General features: G+C 40.4%; 1 protein-coding gene across 9 annotated transcripts in view; it reads left to right on the top strand.

Moving 5' to 3' along the window:
- LOC121181818 (unconventional myosin-IXAb-like) overlaps positions 1-18,344 on the top strand; it is a 141,662-nt gene that overhangs the window by 69,508 nt on the left and 53,810 nt on the right. For 8 of the 9 annotated variants that reach the window (XM_041037983.1, XM_041037975.1, XM_041037979.1 and 5 more), the window contains exons 6-8: positions 6,869-6,969; positions 7,474-7,600; positions 12,340-12,429. In XM_041037983.1, coding sequence (XP_040893917.1) covers positions 6,869-6,969; positions 7,474-7,600; positions 12,340-12,429 — 318 coding nt within the window. The remainder of the gene's footprint in view (positions 1-6,868; positions 6,970-7,473; positions 7,601-12,339; positions 12,430-18,344) is intronic. The other variant, XM_041037976.1, reaches the window with a different exon arrangement.

Genomic DNA, 18,344 nt, shown 5'->3' on the forward strand with positions numbered 1-18,344 from the left:
ATTTTTATAATAGCAGTGTATCAAGGGACAACGTGAAAACAGTTTGACAGAGGGAAAAATATCACCTGATTCTGTAGCTCCATTTGGTTTCATGGAGCTTTGCAGTGAGTTTTACGTAGTTCTTTAGCTGTCTGGGCTGCAACTTTCCTGTTTTTGTTCACTCTTAGTGTAATTTTTCAAGGAAAAAGCTCAAAAAATCTGCTGCGCACAAACCTGTTCAGCAGCAAACAGCAGACAGATACAGTTAGAGACAACTCTGATGAACATGGTGGAGCATTTAGCAGCTAAAGAGTCATATATTTCCCTCAGGAGCTGGAAGAGACCAAAAACAGAGCTAAAAGAAGAGTGAATATTTTGTGACTTACATTCGTCAGGTGCACAGATACACGATTTTGCTCCAAATGAGTGCGAATGTTGCTCGGTAACTGCTGGATGAGAAAATAAGCAACTCTTTGCTCACAAGTTCACTACATCGACTTCAAAGGTGACGACATGTCAGTTTCAGCTGTTATTGCAGATTAAGATTTCAATTCTGGTTGATCCGGTTTCAATGGTTACAACAAAGTAAAGTTGTCTGGAGAACAATTGTATAAAATGTGATGTTTCTACAGATTTAAAAACCTGTCAGTGTTTAATGAAGGTAAAATTAGCTCTAGCTTGACCAGCTACAAGGGCAGAATGCTACTTACACATCAGCAATGCTTTTTATTTTTTTATTTATTTAGATTTTGAGAAGATTTCACAGTACTAACACTTGTAATTGATTAATTTTCTACTGTTATATTGCTACTTTTTCTTAAGTGAAACATCTGTACGTGGTGTGAAGACCGAGGTTATGTCTCCCTGAGCGTAAAGTGTTCAGACACTGATTAAGATTGTGTGGTTTCTAAAATTCAAACCAGTTATACCCACCGCCCTCTCTGATTAGGTCACATCGTGGATTCAATTATTGCAGCTCTGGAGATGTGTGTCTGTTTGTGTGTGTGAGGATTAGTAATTTTTTCCTCACATATTAACAGCATGTGTAATCTCTCTCATCCTCTTGAACGTGTGTGTATTCTTGTGTGTAATTCATGCCTTCTTAACCCGCTCTGCCTTGCTTCCAGATGACAAAGAAATCGCACAAACTCCACTGGGACAATTACTATGAGAGCGAGCTGGTCAGTATCACGTGGACGACAAGTTGTTTGTGTACGTCTGTGCTCATGGGTGTGTCATGGTACTCTGGGTTTTTGGTGCCAGCCTTTGGTCTTGTTCTCTCTCTGCTGTCCACACACATCTGCTTTCACTGAAATGGACTAACCTGGACTGACCTCAGCTGCTCATTCTCCATGAAAAAAAAAAGCCTCTGAAGTGTTTAAAGGGGTACCTTAATGTCATGATTTTACAGTATTTAGTTATTTTATTATCAAAATTTTTGTGTACTAGTGTCTACTTTCTTTTACTAAATTCAGTATGTCATTTAAAGTGAGCTATTTGAAGAATTTGTCCCTGACAAATGACTTATTGAAAATAAAGTCAGAGATAAGGTTTTCTCTTACACAGTATTGTAACCTAAGAAAAATTGTTTTCTCTAGAAGAAACAAATTTCTTACATTCCACATTTCTTTTTGAAAGAAATGATTAACCAAATATAATTCAGACATTAAGGAATCCCTTTAAACTGATGTTTGGCTTTGGATGTTTTGCTGTTGGGAAATTGGTTATGCTGGAAACCACCATCTTTAAAGGGAAGGTTCAGGACATTACCTTCACCACTACATATACAGTTATTATTTAACAGCCATCACACAGTGCAGGAATAAAAACTCAGCAATGTACAGAGGACAAACCAGGTGGTCGTTGCGGAATATGCAAATATACTTTTTTAGTTTTTGTATTTGCAGTGTGGATAGCAGCAACCAACAGCATGTTATTGAATTCAAGGTCAGAGAAGAAAGGAAAAACAGGGAATACTGTAAACACTTAAGATTATGATCAGTAAATGTTATGTTTGAGGCAAAGTTTGTTCAAAATGACCACAGTTGAAATGGTCGGTGCCATGATGGCACATACTGTAAATAACTGTAAAATACTGTAAATTTTATTTTGAGTATAAAATTTCAGTGTCAAGACTGTGTGTGAGTTATACATATATTTACAATATATTTACTATATATATATATATGTAATATATGACTCAAATGTGAGAGAGGAGAAATAAAATGTAGAAATAAATACAAATCTTCCGACGATATATCAGCTGGTTATGACAAAAGTTCAAAGTTATGTAATTTTTTTGCTCAAAAATAAAGTTTTTTTTTTCAAAGATAACAATGAAAGATCAGATAACAGCTCATTTTGAACAGGGAACTAATCGTAAAAGTAATAGTTTTAAAGAAAGTATAGTTTCATACACCTTGTTTATTCAATGAGGACATTTCAGCTGTGCTCAATAGGCTTCACATCCTGCAACTTCCCTCCAAGTGTGTGGTCCATTTTGTGTGTGTCTGTCTGCTGTTTCATCGGTCTTTGAGCTTGCCACTGTCTTGCCACCTGAAGCAAATAATGTTTGGTCAGTGGGATTTGTTGTGTGTGGTTAAGGGATTCAATGTCTCCTAATAGAAGATTATGTTACTCTGACTTTGCCGATGAGCAAACACTTGACATGAGAGTAGGTTGGTATAAACACAAGTTGTTTGTTCGTCTCTCTGTATTTCCTTCTTGACTTTGGCCCTTTGTCTCCCTCTTTTTTTCAAACCATTCTTTTGTTCAGGAAAGGCTTTCCGAGGACATTCACTGTTACTTAGCACTGTGGTCATACTTTAAAGTTGTCCAGTTAAAGAAACACTACCCCAGAAATCTGTCTTTCGAGTATCAAATACTTAAAATGTGGCTTTGAAAAGTTGTTATCATTTTGGATTCACAGGTGAATATTCCTGCAGAATAATCCACGCCTTAGAAATTTATGGGCAACATGAGAACATGTGGAAACCCATGTGATCCACTGAACATCAACAGTTAACGGAAGGATTATGCTCCAAGAGTACTTTGAGAGTTTTTTGATGATTGTTTTGATTCACTGTAACTTTTGTGAATCCCAGCTCACTGCAGCTGTTGTCCTCTCAGAAGGAGTAAAGTATTATGTTTTCAGAGGCAGCCTACTTTGAGTGGAAATTTGATAGTCCAAAGAATCCTCAAACACTCTCATAAATGTGTTTATTTCTTACCAAGAGAGAGATGAGAAGATGGATATCAATGTTTTAAATATGGAGTCGCAGTCATGACATGTTCAGCCTAGCTTAGAATATAGACTACAGCTAGAAATGGCGAGCCTGGCTCTGTCTAAAGTGAAAACTTACACCTGTTAACGTGTGTAAAGCTTAGGATTAGAGTTATTCACACACTATGTCTTATTTCTACAAGTATCAGTTTTTTTCTTTTTCTTCCTCACTGTTTAACAGCTGGGTGCAGTGACTGTGCCCAGCTTCCCGAATCTTGTAGTCAGATTGAGGTTGAGTGTGGATTCACTTCACCTACTTTGAAGGTGCATGGAGAAAGGGAAAACGACTGAGGAAGTCGAAGCTCTAGCAGCACTTCAAGTCTGAAGAACAGTTTTACTTTGAAGGATGGCTCTGATAAAAACCACAAGCCAAAATGTGATGGTCTCACAGTAAAGCAGTTATTTATACTGACTGTGAAGTTGCCAGGTTTGGCCATTTTGTACCAAAACCGGTGCTCAACAACTGTATTTGGAAACATGGGCTGTAACTGAAACTGCTGAATAGTAGTACTGAACAGATAGATCAGAAATAATTACATCATGTAACCAACCCCATAAAATCACGTATTTTTGTTTTCACATATTTATGCATTTAAGGGTTAAAAAAACAAAACAAGATACATCATGTAAATTAAGATGTGTCACAGGTGTATTTTTCCTCTGTGGACAGAGACAGACCAGCTGTCTCTATGCTAAGCTAGGTTAACCATCCCCTGATTCCTCCATACATGACTCTCCTTTTTCTCACCATCTTTTAAAATTAAATTAGGGATTAATCATTCATATCTTGCACAGCACTGTGATACCTGTTTTTCTGTGGAACTGGTTGTATTCCAAGTGTGGCTCAGTCTATCTTAGAAATGTTGAACTATTCCTTTAACGTCGCAGACCACTTGGAGCTCTCTCCATGTCCTCCTTTTTCCCCTGGCTCCTCTCTCTCATATTTCTTCCTTACACAACCGCCTCCTCTCACTGTTTGCTGACACACTGTCCCTCTCAAGGGTCAGTCAATGACCTCATCAGTCTGTGACCCCGCCGTCCAAGGAGATGATGTCACTGTCTTCACACACACACAAACAGAAAGCTCAGCAGCCCTTGACAGCTGTCTGAGCATCTGACCAACCCTTTCGGCCTGTTTAACCTTTGACCTCTTCCGTTGGTCAGTGTGCAGGGGGGCACGCTGCAGTAAATAGAGACACTCAGCACTTTGAACAGTGACAAGTGTATACAGATTCCAGATGCAACATCTGGAGCTGAAAACAGAAAATAAACAAATGTGAATAAAAAAAATAAAAAATCAAGTATTTGACTAAAGATCCCAAAGACCAAACATTTTGCATTTGGTGTGTGCAGTCGGGTGTTTGGTTCTGGGCCTCGGTGGCTGTGGGTTTGCATTTTGTGCCTGTCTGGGTGTCTATGGTTTTTGGTCGTGTGGAATGTCTAGTGACTGGTGGCATGCTGTTTCTGGCACAAAATCGACCGGGTGCCTCAGTGTCATAAATCATGATTAAGTCATGGTAAGTAACAGGGAAGCCTCCACTGGATGCACATAACTTTTAACTGGATCCATGAGGGATCTGTTAAAAAGCTCCATGTGCAGAGTCAGCTGGGCTCCTGACATGACTCAGTTTAGTGTAAGCTTGCACCAGGAGTGTTGCAACTGGCGTGAAATTGTACTTTAAAATTCTGAAGTGAGAAAAGATTCTTTGTTTAGAATAAGAGGAACAGATTGTTTCTTAATCATCCCTTTACTGCACTCAAGAATTCCTTTCCTTTTTTTTTTCTCCTTGGTACCAATAGCTAAGGTTTCGGTTTTTATCCAAAGTATTCCCTCACAACTGGCCAAAATTGATCTCTTTATTTTCTCAACTTCCTTCAACGTATCACATTGTGCTGCTTGGCACAGAGGTCGAACATACCCGGCAATTTGAAAACTGGCTTTTCCCGGGTCTCGCCGTAGCTGGAGAAGCCTCAAAACCCCTTTGTTGCAATTGGAGATGCTCACTGGAGAAATACGCCGCTCGCTGGCTCTGCAGTTCCTGACAAGTCCTGAGCCAAAGGAAAACAATGGAGAAGCAGAGAGGAGTGTTGAATGTTAAAGCATAGAAGAGGCAGATCCAGAGTGTGGATTATGGGTTCCTGTGTCTTCTCTCGCTGGCCGGTCGCAGTGGTATGTGCTAATTACAGCCTGAGAGAGAGGCTCACTGCCGGAGCAGAGACATTCTGACCGACCGGAGGGGCTTGAGGAGACACACACACTCACACACACACACACACACACACACACACACACAGTCAACGTAAATGTTACACTTCCTTGCTGGATAACTCCTTATTTAACACCACTGCACACTCTTTTAGTATCTCAGTCATGGCAGCACTCATTCATTCATAAACTCAGAAACAGTCCCTATATGATATCAATGTCCCGCGCTTGCACAGGAATGCTCTCATGTGTTTACTTAGCGGGGTTTTCCCCAGAAAGTTTGTTTACAGAGGTGGCTTACATCTGTTTAACTGAAATAAGCTCTGAAGGTTTTCTGTTGGTCTGACTTTACAATGTGCTGCTTTAATTAATTACTTCAAAGCAAACGTTCAGTTTGATTGATTAATCACCGTCATCTGCTGAGCTGAGTCAGAGGAACGTGATGATATCTTGTCTTCTGCGATCAATTTAGTTTCTACATGGTGGTCTAAACAATACTCTTACTCATTAAATATGTGACCATTTCTATGAGAATTAGCCAACTGATCTTTTTTCTGAAGGTTAACCAACACGTGGACTCAAGCGACATGACTTGGACTTGGACTTGACAAAATTCAGGAAGACTTGCAAGTCTGCTTTAACTTCAGCACAAGTGACTCATGACTTCGCTTGGACTTTTGACTCAGAATAACTTGACATTTTCCCAAAGCCCAGCAATCCAAAACTGTTTGTTATAAACAAAGGAAGGACAATCAACTCTTCATTTTCCTGTTCCTTGAATCAGTCTGACAGCAGCCAATCACGCTGCATTAGCAGGAAGGAAAGGTGCATTTCCGGTGCGCACCAGCACTTTATCACAGGAATACAAAGAGTTTTTAAAAGTTTGTGTTTGAAAGTCACAAATGCTTTGAAAAGCAGTAATTTATTTCTAAAAAAATGGCATTAAATCTGGTGAAAAGCTGACTGAGGACATGGGACTTGATGGTCATGACTTGAGACTATACATACTATATACTTCATATTAAAGACATGGAACTTGCTTGTGACCTGCGAAGCACTGACTGTCTTCCACCTCTGATTTAACTTTATATTTTATAGACAAATTTCTTTGTCAGGTGTTGTAATTTCATTGTTAGCAGAAGCAGCTCTTGCATGAAACAGTGTGTGAAACTCTGCTCAGTCAAACACATATATGCACTCATTTAGCTTCTGCAGGCCACTTTATTAGTACATGCGTCCATGAGTTTCACATAGCGAACGCCAGGTCTTCACCATCTGCAGTGGAAATGTGTTGATACTCATCTAACAGGTATTTTAACAAAATCTTTTGTGATGCTGATGTCTTTCTCTCTCTCTGTTTTCCTCTCTTCTTCTGTCCGTGTGTTTCCACCTGACACCAGCAGGACTGCTTCACAGTGGAAGGAGAGGATCTGAAACACGACTTCGAGCGGCTGCAGCTGGCCATGGAGATGGTCGGCTTCCTGCCCACCACGCGCAAACAGTAAGACCATTGGCATAATAAACACAACTGTTTAATGATGTTTAAATGAGTTTAAATGTTTACAGAACCTCAGCCCCACAGTCCATTAGAAATGCCATTAGGAGACTAAATATGTAGAAATCTGTCCTATTACACTGTGGAAACGTAGTCACAGCTCAGCAGATGTCGTCATTTAGTTCAATTCTTTGGAAGTAAACAGGCATCAGCCAGGATGTGAAGCTATTTTCTATCAGCTCTTTGGAAATGCACAACTTCCACCAAAAGTCACAAATAAAATTTTGTTTATTTTTGTTGTCTATTTCTACAATACAAGAAGCATTAAAAGAGAAATAATTCACTCTATGATTTTTTTCAGTGTAGGCTTGATATAGTAAAGAGACCATCCAGTAGCAGAAATGTCACAGACTGTCCCTGTCTTTTCAGTGATTGTAAATCCTGCTCAACTGGTTAGTAGCACAAAATAATATAAATGTATTAACAAAAAGTGTCTTTCGTCCTCTTCAGGATTTTCTCCCTGCTGTCAGCAATCCTCCACCTGGGAAACATCCGTTACAAGAAGAAGACCTACAGGGACGATTCAATCGACATCTGCAACCCAGAGGTCCTGCCCATTGTCTCAGAGCTGCTAGAGGTGAGCAGTGTGATACGCCAGCTCAGCAGTTTTAAAGTTCACATATGGAGCATTAGTACAAAGTCCTGATCTACATATTTTATGGAATTAAGTGCAGCAAAAATATGTTTGTACTAACTAAAATTATTTTAATTATAATCCAGTTTTCAGCTGAAAATCCAGTAGAAAACACCACATTGACAAAGTCAAAGTCTGAGTCAAAAAATACGGAAAGTTTTGTATTTCTGAATTTATGCTGAAATGCAATACTGTGAATACTTTGAAGGATAATAAAAATGAAGAATGGGAACAGGGCTTTACCACAGGGCTTGTTTATTCTCCCTAAATACTTTCTTTGCCACTTTGTCTCCCAAAGTTATTCCATTACATGCCCACTGGAGATACTCAAAACTCCGTGGACTTGGTGAACTTTAAACAACAAGTAGCATCCATTTGAGCAAAGAAGTTTTCTCTCTGCTCTGTATTTTTTCAAGCACTGTGAGAAATCATGCTTCCCATTGCCAGAGTTTACCTCCCATATGTGGGTTTTACAAAAAGGCTTTTAGAGATGCTGAGGGCTCTCCGCATACGAGCACAGCTTGTGGTGACAGTGGAAGTTAAGAGGTGCTTCAGGTCCCAAAGAGCCGTCCAACCATCCAGTACTTCTACAAAGTACTGTTTGTGTAGAGGCTATTTTCAGAGCTCTTGTGTTGGCGTGCTGTTGCATAGACGAACTTTCCCACCAGGAACAAGCGAGTCTTTGTTGTTCTCCCAGAGTCACCTGCATCGTTACACCATATTTAAATTATTATGGAAACGTCAAACATTCCCAAATCCCAACAGAGCAACTGTAATTCTATTATACATGACTTGCTTGTCAACAACTTTCTTTTTCTTAATTGTGAGGTGAAATGTTTTTTGTATTTCTTTTTTTTGGGCGGGGGGGTGCTACATTTTCTGCCTTGGTCAGTCATCCTTGATGGATGCTCGGTCAGTTAATCTGAACTTGTCTAGCTGCACATTTGCATTCAGCCAACCTCTGATTTTTATCAATAACATTATAGTCAAAAGTTAGAAGTAAACCTGCTCGAGACTACTGTAGACTACAGTATCGGTGCATCGTGGACAGTCTCAGGTTTGTTCACTGTTCCTCTTTTTCCTTATTCACATTTCAACCAGTCTGGTCAGTAGGATTTGGCTGCTTTGGACTCTTTATTGTCCACATGGCAAAGAGAGACACGGGAAAACATTTTGTGCAATTGATGGTGTAACATGCCACACAGCGTTTACAAGCTTATAGTGTTGTGCTGACTTTTGGTTGATTCTTGACACCGAGTGTGGACCACACACACATGCACTCATCAGGATACACTGTGAGAGCGGCTCAAACATCCACATACTGTTCTGATTTACCTTGAGACTGAGGGATGGTGTCACTTCCCAGTCCCTGTTACAAACTGCAACGATTAGCCGGATGTGCTCGTTGAGTCGCTGACAAAACAATGTCCAAAGTGTGCCGGAGACTCCTGTCAACAGCACAGCGGGGATGTTATGACTGTGGAGAGACTGCCAGGGTTCCCCTTTAACATCCAGACTGGTCCCTTTGACTCTCCAGAGGTCCAGAGTGGCAGTGACGTGAGCTGAGCCACATGCTAGCCACATGCTCGGGGGTTAGTGTTTTAAGTTCAAGTTTATTTGGATGTCTGTTAGTTGGTACAGAGGCAGCAGTTATTTGTCCCGAGGGACATATAAAACATCCTTAAAGTGAAGAAGAAGAAAGAAAGGAAAACCAAAACACAGCTTCACGAAATCAAACAAAGAAAGAGTCATAGTTAAACAGCATTTTTAGGGAATTTGTTCTCTTTAATTTTGCTGAAACTTATTGTCTTTATGGGAAGATGGAGAGGTCAACTAATGTTGTTACTATAACAGTGTTATTTGATATCAGATGTGAAGTGGTGGGTTGGATAAATGAAAAATACGTGATGGTTTTATTAGTTTCATGAGGTGTATTGATTAAAAAAAGTCAATCTTTTGGAACATGAAATTAAATAAGTTAAAAAGTTGCCTTTCTTTTAATTTTAACTTGACAAAAAGTATGTACAGCATCTAATGGGATTTACAAAGCATTAGTTTTAAGGTTTAGATAGAGATGCAAACAGATGTATAGGCCAGACAGGCGCCATCAAAAGTACCTCTCACTCATGTTTTATTGATGAAGTATGCCTTCATTTTAAGCAGGACTGCTAAAAGGTTAAAATAGGTTGTTGAGGTTTCCTAAATGCAGTTTTGTGTGAGTCATGTGAAGCTGGAACTGCTTCAAGGGAAATCTCAGCCAAAGTGCACACACTGGCTTGAGTGAGGTCTTAATTTGCATGAATAGCCAATGCTGGAAATGTGTTTCACTTTGATATGTAAAATGGTTCAACATTTTAGACAGGATGAGATGTGAACCAGTGCTCTCACTACTGCTGCGGCACACTAATGTAAAGCAAAGAGAAGTGAATGGCACGAGTGTGGATTGATGCGTGAATGGGAACGAAACTGGCTGGGACCTCCTGTTTCCTGTGGAGGTGGAAGTGGAAGAGGAAGTAGAGCTCGTAGGGGCTGACAGACAACTGACAGACTGGATCCTCTGAGCTGTGGAGTTGAGTGATGTGACCTAACCAGAAACATTCCTGTGCTAGTTGACATCTAACTAGATTTGCTTTAGGATTTGGAAATCAACACTGTTTACACAAGCAGGATACTGAGTGTCTTTGCAGTTTCTAACGTATAGTGTAAATGTAGGCACTAAACTAAGCTGTAGAAGGAAAGATGGTCAAGGTTGTTCGAGGTTGTGTTAAGATTTGACTGATGTATTTGAGAGGAAGATCCTTTGATAAAGATGAGTCAATGCTGATGTGGTTTTGACTATACAAATAAAGATAAAAGATTTTTTTTTTAAAATGATTGGCTAACATAGAATCAGATGTGGGATATCCATGTTGCAGGACAAATGCAATTTGTAGATTTGTGGACAGAATTGCTGACCCCAAACCAGCGCTTAAAAACATGTGTTTTATGTCATTAGAGCTGTGATCATAGACAGAGCAGCAAGCCTGTTACCAAGCGACTAATACATGAAAATGTACTAAAGACCAATCACCAGGCTGCAGAATAGGCTTTGCTCTTAGTGAAGGGATTACCAGGCAGTGTGAAATGAAGTCTGATTATGCCACCGCCACCCCCCCTACACACACCAACCCACTCACCACACACACACACACACACACACACACACACACACACACACACACACACACACACACACACACACACACACACACACACACACACACACACACACACACACACACAGCCCTCGTCCTGTCCTCCCCCTTCTCTCTTTATGTCAGAGCCTTAACAAAGTAGGCAACTGCCAAAATAGATCTATAATGGTCTTAACTATGACATTAACACCCTTGCCTTTTTGTACATGAAGGCATCAGCAAACACACAAAGACATGCTCTCACATGTATTCACACACTCATAGACACGTGGTCTCAGCAGCAGCTGTTCAGCCCACTCCCATAATCCCTGTAGATGGAGGAGATGTGTGCGGTGACATCTGCTTCTCCCAGTGTGGCCCTGTCATCAATGGTTTGTCTGGGGCCAAGTTTAGAGTCTGTGCAAACTCGCATGCAAGGCCACATAGTATTGTACTGTACGGGTGAGCAGCAGAGAGAGAGTGGTGTGTGTGTGTGTGTGTGTGTCCTCAGAGCTGCTAATCTTGGCCAGCTATGTTAGTTATAGGCTGCAGGGATCTTATGAGCTTCAGCTTAGTAGAATGAAGGGTCAGTTAGGGATGGATTAAATGCTCCTTCACATTGCATGTCATTTTATCACTACAGTCATGTTTATCATGATACAGTACATTTCCTGAAAAGTCAACTGAGAAAGTGCCTAGGGATAAAATAACCAAATGGAAAAGTCTTTTTTGGACTAATCTGGTGAAGTAAATACCTGATAAATGTTCATCATGTTGATGCAAAAATCCTGTTAATCCAGTATTAGCAAAATTGCTTACACTTAAATCAACCCAGTGTATTATCATATCACCCAACGCAAGAGTCAGTCATCACCAAACACCATGCTCATGTTCAAAACGAAATAATATTCAGTATTTTGACACTGATGGAATAAGTAGTTTTATCTTCTCTGACCCTGGAGAGCCTCCTCCATAGCCACAGAAGATATTATGCAGCCATTTTAACAAGCTGAGTCGCACTCCCCATTATGAGAAAACATACCTTTAACATATGTGTAGCATTGGTGCACTTTAATAGAGTTCAGGGTTAAACTCCAAAGCACACATTTAGGTGGATGTTTACTGTTACAAGAGTTTGAACTCAGACCCTAGCAGGTACTGGTAGCAGTGTATGGTCTTGCTGTAAATATCAAAGGGCGCAGAGGGGAACTGTGCCAATTTTACACTAATTTTGAGGATTAGTTAAACCGGTCATGTGGAGTACTATTCATCCTCTGAAAATAATTGTATAATGTGTTCTGTGGCTCTGGAAGAGGTTAGTCAAGACAGAGAAAATAACTTTTAATGATAAAATTAGAGTATTTTTAGCTTGGAGACTACAAATGGATTATTAGGCAGCAAAGGTCCAGTTGGTTGCATTATGAGAAAATGTAGAATTCAGTGTTGCCTCAACTTAGGGACTAACAGTCAGGATATTTAAGTGTCTGCTTTTTCTTTTTCTGTTTCCAGGTAAAGGAGGAGATGCTGCTTGAAGCGCTGACGACCAGGAAAACTGTGACTGTCGGAGAGAGGCTCATCGTGCCCTACAAACTTGCTGAGGTGACCTTTTAGTAACCACACCTTTCACATGCAGCAATAACAAAATGTGACACCTACCCACCCGAATCCTAAACACACTGACTTTATCTTACTAGCTTATCTTCTAAAACTGATGACCTATTACTGGTAAACCCCCTGCGAGCCTTATTACCACCACACAAAACCTAGAAGATACTAAACAGTGAGGAACATTTTAGACATTTTTTTTATAATTGTCTTCTTTGCAAAGAATGGTCAGAATGGGGCCTGTGTGTCGTGGAGGCGGGGTTTGAGTAAATTCCAGTCTGTCTCAAGAAAGCAGTGGAGCCGAATGTTTTGTTATGAAGTGCGTCAGCTGCAGGGGGGGATTCTGTTTTTGTGTGTGTACATGCTTTGGAGCTTGTCTGAGCAGTATGTTGTTGTGGCACTCCCCCAGCCCCCACCTCTTCTGTCTAAGGCTCTTTTGATAGGGGTCTCTTCCTCTGCAACTTCCTGTTTCCTGTCGAGTCAAGGAACAGTGCGACTTAACCCTGTCCATGCGGCCCTCTGGACTTATGGCCTGGAAAATTCACCTTCAGGATGCCTTGGTTGACCTACTTAGACTCTGACTCTGACATGTGTCATAGTGTCTTTCATTAATGTTCTCCGGTTTTGGTTTATGTCTGTCCCCAAAGCCTTTGACAGCTCTGTGTTGAATTGAATTTGGTCCAGCTCTCTGCTTGTGGCTGCAGGATCTTTTGTCTGAGGAAGGAAATGCTACACATAGATAGTCTGTTACTCCACTTAGCTCCACCCGCCCATCTGATCTATGGGTTAGTTTAGCCCAACAATGGTTGCTCCCGCTCTCCCACACCCCCATCTCTGTAGTCATGTGGTCTTGTCTCAGGAATGTGCAACCTCCACTGGAATATACAGTACAGAGGCCAGAAACCAAAGCTTGGGTCTGTGTGTTTGTCTCTGTCTCATTCTCTCTCTTTCTCCTTCAGTCACACACATTTCAAACACATACATTAACTTTTTCTGCTGTAGTTCTGCGGCAGAGGCTTAGACAATGTTATCAGAAACCTAATTCTGGCCTGGGGGCTGCAGATATGATAAAACCTGTCCTGCAGCTTCTGGTGTCATGCCAAGGAAGTTCTCTCCTGTCTCTCTCAAGTGACTTTATTTTGAAAGGAGCAAGAGGTAAAGGGCTATTCAGTGACTTGCAACAGATCTTCAAATCCCTAAAAGTCCCCTTTCAGCAGGGGAAGCAAAGATAAAAAATAAACTTAGAATAGCATTAGAAGAAACCTCCAATTGTTTACTCAAAGAGAGGAAAAGAGGGTCTATTTTACCTGTTACCACACCGCTGTTTGTCTGTGCCAACCTTAAAATGCCCCATAGAGTTTTTGACAATCAGAGTAATGTTTTTACAAGTGAGCTCCGTTTTATCTGGTTCATTCACACATGAGAGAGTGCAGGAAGCCCTAGGTTTTATGCTTTTTTGCTGATAGCTTGTGGTTGGTGGTAACTGTACTATATGCAGTCCTTCAAAATACTTATTTTTCGAGAAATTAAAGGCCTTTAAAGTCTTAAATTTCACTTACAGTCTTAAATTACATTTACAGAGGTTTTAAATATTTTATCTAGTCTGCCATAATGTGACTTACAAAATGTTTGTAATGTGATTTTAGCTAAAACTGGTTGGAAAATGTACCATTGTTCCAGAGATCTGACTTTATGTAAAATTAAATGATTAATTAATGATATTATAAGGTATTATACAGCTGAGAAGTAGTGACAGAAATGTGATACAAAAGTCAAGTATCTTAAATATAACTTTGTGAACCTGTAGAAACCCTGCACAGTGTGTTTTGGAGTTAAAAAAAAAAACTGACGGCTCCACAGGGCACCTTAAAAGCAAACTAGTGGGCTTTGACGTTAGAATTAGCTGCCACGTGCATGCACTTATGTGTTTCTGTACTCGTCAGTACTCTCATTCATTTAATGACTTCCCTAGCCACTAACCCTAACCTTAACCATCACAACTATAACTCTATAACTATAACTTAACCTAATTCTAACCTTAAGCCCTCAAACCAAGTGTAAACCCTCAAACAGCCTTTTGAAGAAGTGAGGATCGGCCAAAATGTCCTCACCTTCGAAAAATGTCCTCATTCAAATTGGTTTCCACCGAGATAGACGCAAAGAGAGTGCGCGCACACACACACACACACACACACACACACACACACACACACACACACACACACCACAAGAATAGCAAAAGTGAAGCCCTGCCCTGATCTGACCAAGGGCCATGGGAACGAGTTGAGGCCACCTGTGGAATCCATAACACGCCTGTTTTTATACAAAGGAAATGTGGAAAAAAGAACCTGGCAAATGCTGCTGGTTCTTCTCAGAAATGATTTCTTCCTACTTGGATGAGAAAGGCTGAAAAAAACCCGTCCACCCACAGTCAAGACGGGGAGATTTGGATGAGGTGTCTGACCTCCTGAACCGCCGTGTCCTGCAAAGTAGACAGATCCCCTGACTTCACTGGATGGACCCTGGTTGAGTCAGGTGGAAAACGTTTATGAATAGGGGTTTGATTCCAGTGTAATAGTGAGAGTAAAAGTAATTCTTTGTTCGTGAAAAGAAACTTTCATGGTAAGGAGGCCAGGATCTTCAGTCTACTGCATTTAAGTCCCACCAAAGGACACTAAAGAAGTTTTTTTTGCTGTTAAGCCAAATGTACTATTATAATGTTTCCTTTAGTTTTTGTACCTTTTTAGTTTTGACTCTGGCCTTTGATCCTTTTCACACTACCGCTTATTTTATCCTTTTGTTTGTTTCTCACAAGCTCAATAAATCAAGACATCAGACTTCACACAGGTCCACACAATAAAAGAACCATATTTCTAATGAGTAACCCACCTCATCTGCATCTATTGTGAGGATTTTCACAAGAAAGGTAAAATGTTTATACATGAAAAGACCCCTTAGCTGTACGTTGCATTCAGGGCTAAAAGTCTGATTCTGATACCTATTTCACTGTGCACTGTGCAGCAAATAGAGACTTTTATCGAGCCTCAGTTCTATACAAACAAACAAAAAAACAACTGTCATCAAGTTGTTGTTGTTGTTGATATTGTTTACTGTTATGTTATGGGGATTTCATCCTTCAGCTGGCCGTGCTAGGTGCAAATAATCTCAATCTTTGTGGCTTAGCTCCACTTTAGACACACAGTGTGTTGCAGTTCTGGGCTGGAGAAGTGAGAAAACATGAGTGTGTGCATGTGTGTGTCTCTTGCACATGCCCATGTCTGTCAAGATAAGGTGTGTGTCTGACATTTCTGATGTGGCTTCAGATAATCTGACTCCACCACTTCCTTCTTCCTGTGTGAGAGACAAGACATGGGGAAGGTGAAGTGAGGGGGGAGCAGTCACTGATTCATATGCTTCGCATTCATATAAAAGGTGCAGCTTCATGGTAGAAGCCTCATAGGGAGAGTGTCCCAGTGCTGTGGGATTGTAAAATGTATCAGTTAACATATGTAGACATGTACACACTGATGGACAAAAACAACCACTACATAAATACTAATTAAAAACAAATGCAGATTGGCATATTGTGGTGAAACACACGCAAAACACCCTGCAGCGAGGAAGCTAGCAGGCCACGTGCAGTGTGAGCTCATGCTGGTGTTTCACACCTCCTGTGGTTTTTCAGGAGAAAGAAAGAGAGAAAGAGATGGAAAGAGAGAGAACAACAACTTCCTCTCCACAGACCCTTATAATTACAAACACTAGCTAAGACCTGGTTTTAACAGCCTGGACCGTTGCAGTTTACAAAAGTCTCTGATAAAGACCGCTAATTATTTTGTCAGTTTCTTGGGTGGCCCTCTCGAAAAACATTTTCAACCCATTTGCTTCCAGCCATGTTTCCTCCTAGCTCCTAACTGGTCCCATTGTGGTGAATAATTGAATTACATGGAAAACACAGAGACAATAAATGCTCAGTGAGCATGTCAAATGTTCGCATAAGATCCCCCAGTCCCTCGCATTCCTGCTGAAGCATTTAAAATGTGATTCTTTTTAAAACGTTATAATATTTCGTGACAGTCTTACATAACTTTGTGGGAAGAGGAACGTCACAGGCCTGCTTGCTAAAAATATCATAAACAATCAATAATGCAAGAGCGAAGAGGCAGCTTTTAAAATGCACAGTTTTGCTTCATCACGGCTGTTGGCTGCATGTGGCCTCAGCAGGCAGTGTTTGGAGAAGTCCTTCAAAGAGAGTGCATCCGCACTGGGGCTTGATGAAGTTCACAGTGTCCCTGCAAAGGCCTCTGAAGGACAAAGAATATTTTTATTTTTTATCGTTATATAACTTATTTCAGTTGGTATGGTCTTACAGAGCGAGTTTGTGTGCCTAATTTTATTTATTGTTTCAGAAATTGTCAGCTTCCTGTGGTAAGTTTTCTCCTTAATGGTCCTTCCCTCTGTGCAAGGGTTACAAAACAGTGTGTTGGTGATATGTTGAGTTTACTACAAACACAGAACATGTCTTAATTAAAATAATAATGTAGAAACATATGCAAAAAGCTTTAGACCCCTTTATATGAGACAGCCATTCATGTTTTATACACTTCACTTCAACCTCAATTACACCAGGCATAAGTTGCACCCTCCTGAGCTTTAAATTGCCATTTTGTTGTGTTGATGTCTTTCATGTTCCATTTTTCTCTCAATATATTTAGTTATCTATGTAGGAAGATGACACCCCCATTCTTAATCTTGCCAATTAAGCTCTGATTGAAATGACTGTCAATGGACACAACGCCAGACCTATTTGAATCGCTAAATAAATCTGAAAACTGGACTAGCTATCTGTGTATATGGCATTTCTATGTGTGACCACGTTTTGGCATGAGACTCTTTTCTGACAACCAGCTTGATATGAGCAAAGCCAAACACCACGTATTCTCAGTATTTGATGAAAAGAAATAAGAGATCTTCAACCTGTGATTAACTGGTTAACCAGTCAAATGTTCGGTCAAGTGGAATAGTGAAATGCAAGCACCCTTGCTGAGGTTTTATTGGGTTCTTTGTATTTCTAAAGGGCTGTGTGATTTTGTGTCATTCCACTTGCCAGAGGTTGACACAAATAGCGTCAAGTTTCACCCTTCTCGTTTCCTATTCATTTTCATTCTCTACCAAATTAAATCGACTCTGATTGGATTACAGTGGACAGTGTCTTTTCAAATGGGGGTCTCTGTTGCAATACACAACTATTTTGGGGTTCCTGGCATGAAATTGTTTGACCTAGTTGAAGCAGATTTCTTTTGTCCTGTTTCACTCCCCAATTCAATCATAACACTTCTAGCTGCCAAGGAACGTGCGTTTGTGTCCAAGTCTCCATTTAAGTCTGCTTCTGCTTATGTTAGCTTAGCATGCCTTTCATCATGACTAAAGAAAGAGCATAGCTGTTCTTCGGGTTGTTGAGACATTGTAAGGGCTCATCTAGGCTGTGCTGTTTTGTTTTTTGTTTTTTATTTTATGGATCAAAAAGTGATCCATAAAAATGTTGTCCAAATAGTGATCTTGAGGTCTGGAGGTACTTAAGGCTCTGGCTCCTGACTGAAAACACCTTAAGTATTAGGGAGCACCGCACACAGCAAGACTACCAAACATAAAAACAGTAACTCAAAGTTGTGAGCAGTGTGGGAGCTTTAACACAAGCTCAAAATACAGAGTGGCTGTTGTTATAGCCCTGGCATTTCCCATCTCTGAATTACAGAAGCACACTCACTAGCAGACTCTTACCACTGATGGCAGCTTACTTGAGCTAATAGCTATTGTTGTGTTATTGAATCTTCCATGAGAGAGATTAATGCTAGTTAATTGTTAGCTCATTTCAGCAGCCTTCTGCTACAATAGTGTTGTTTGCATCC

This window comes from Toxotes jaculatrix, chromosome 5, assembly GCF_017976425.1.
Source record: "Toxotes jaculatrix isolate fToxJac2 chromosome 5, fToxJac2.pri, whole genome shotgun sequence".
In the NCBI taxonomy this organism is placed as follows: domain Eukaryota; kingdom Metazoa; phylum Chordata; class Actinopteri; family Toxotidae; genus Toxotes; species Toxotes jaculatrix.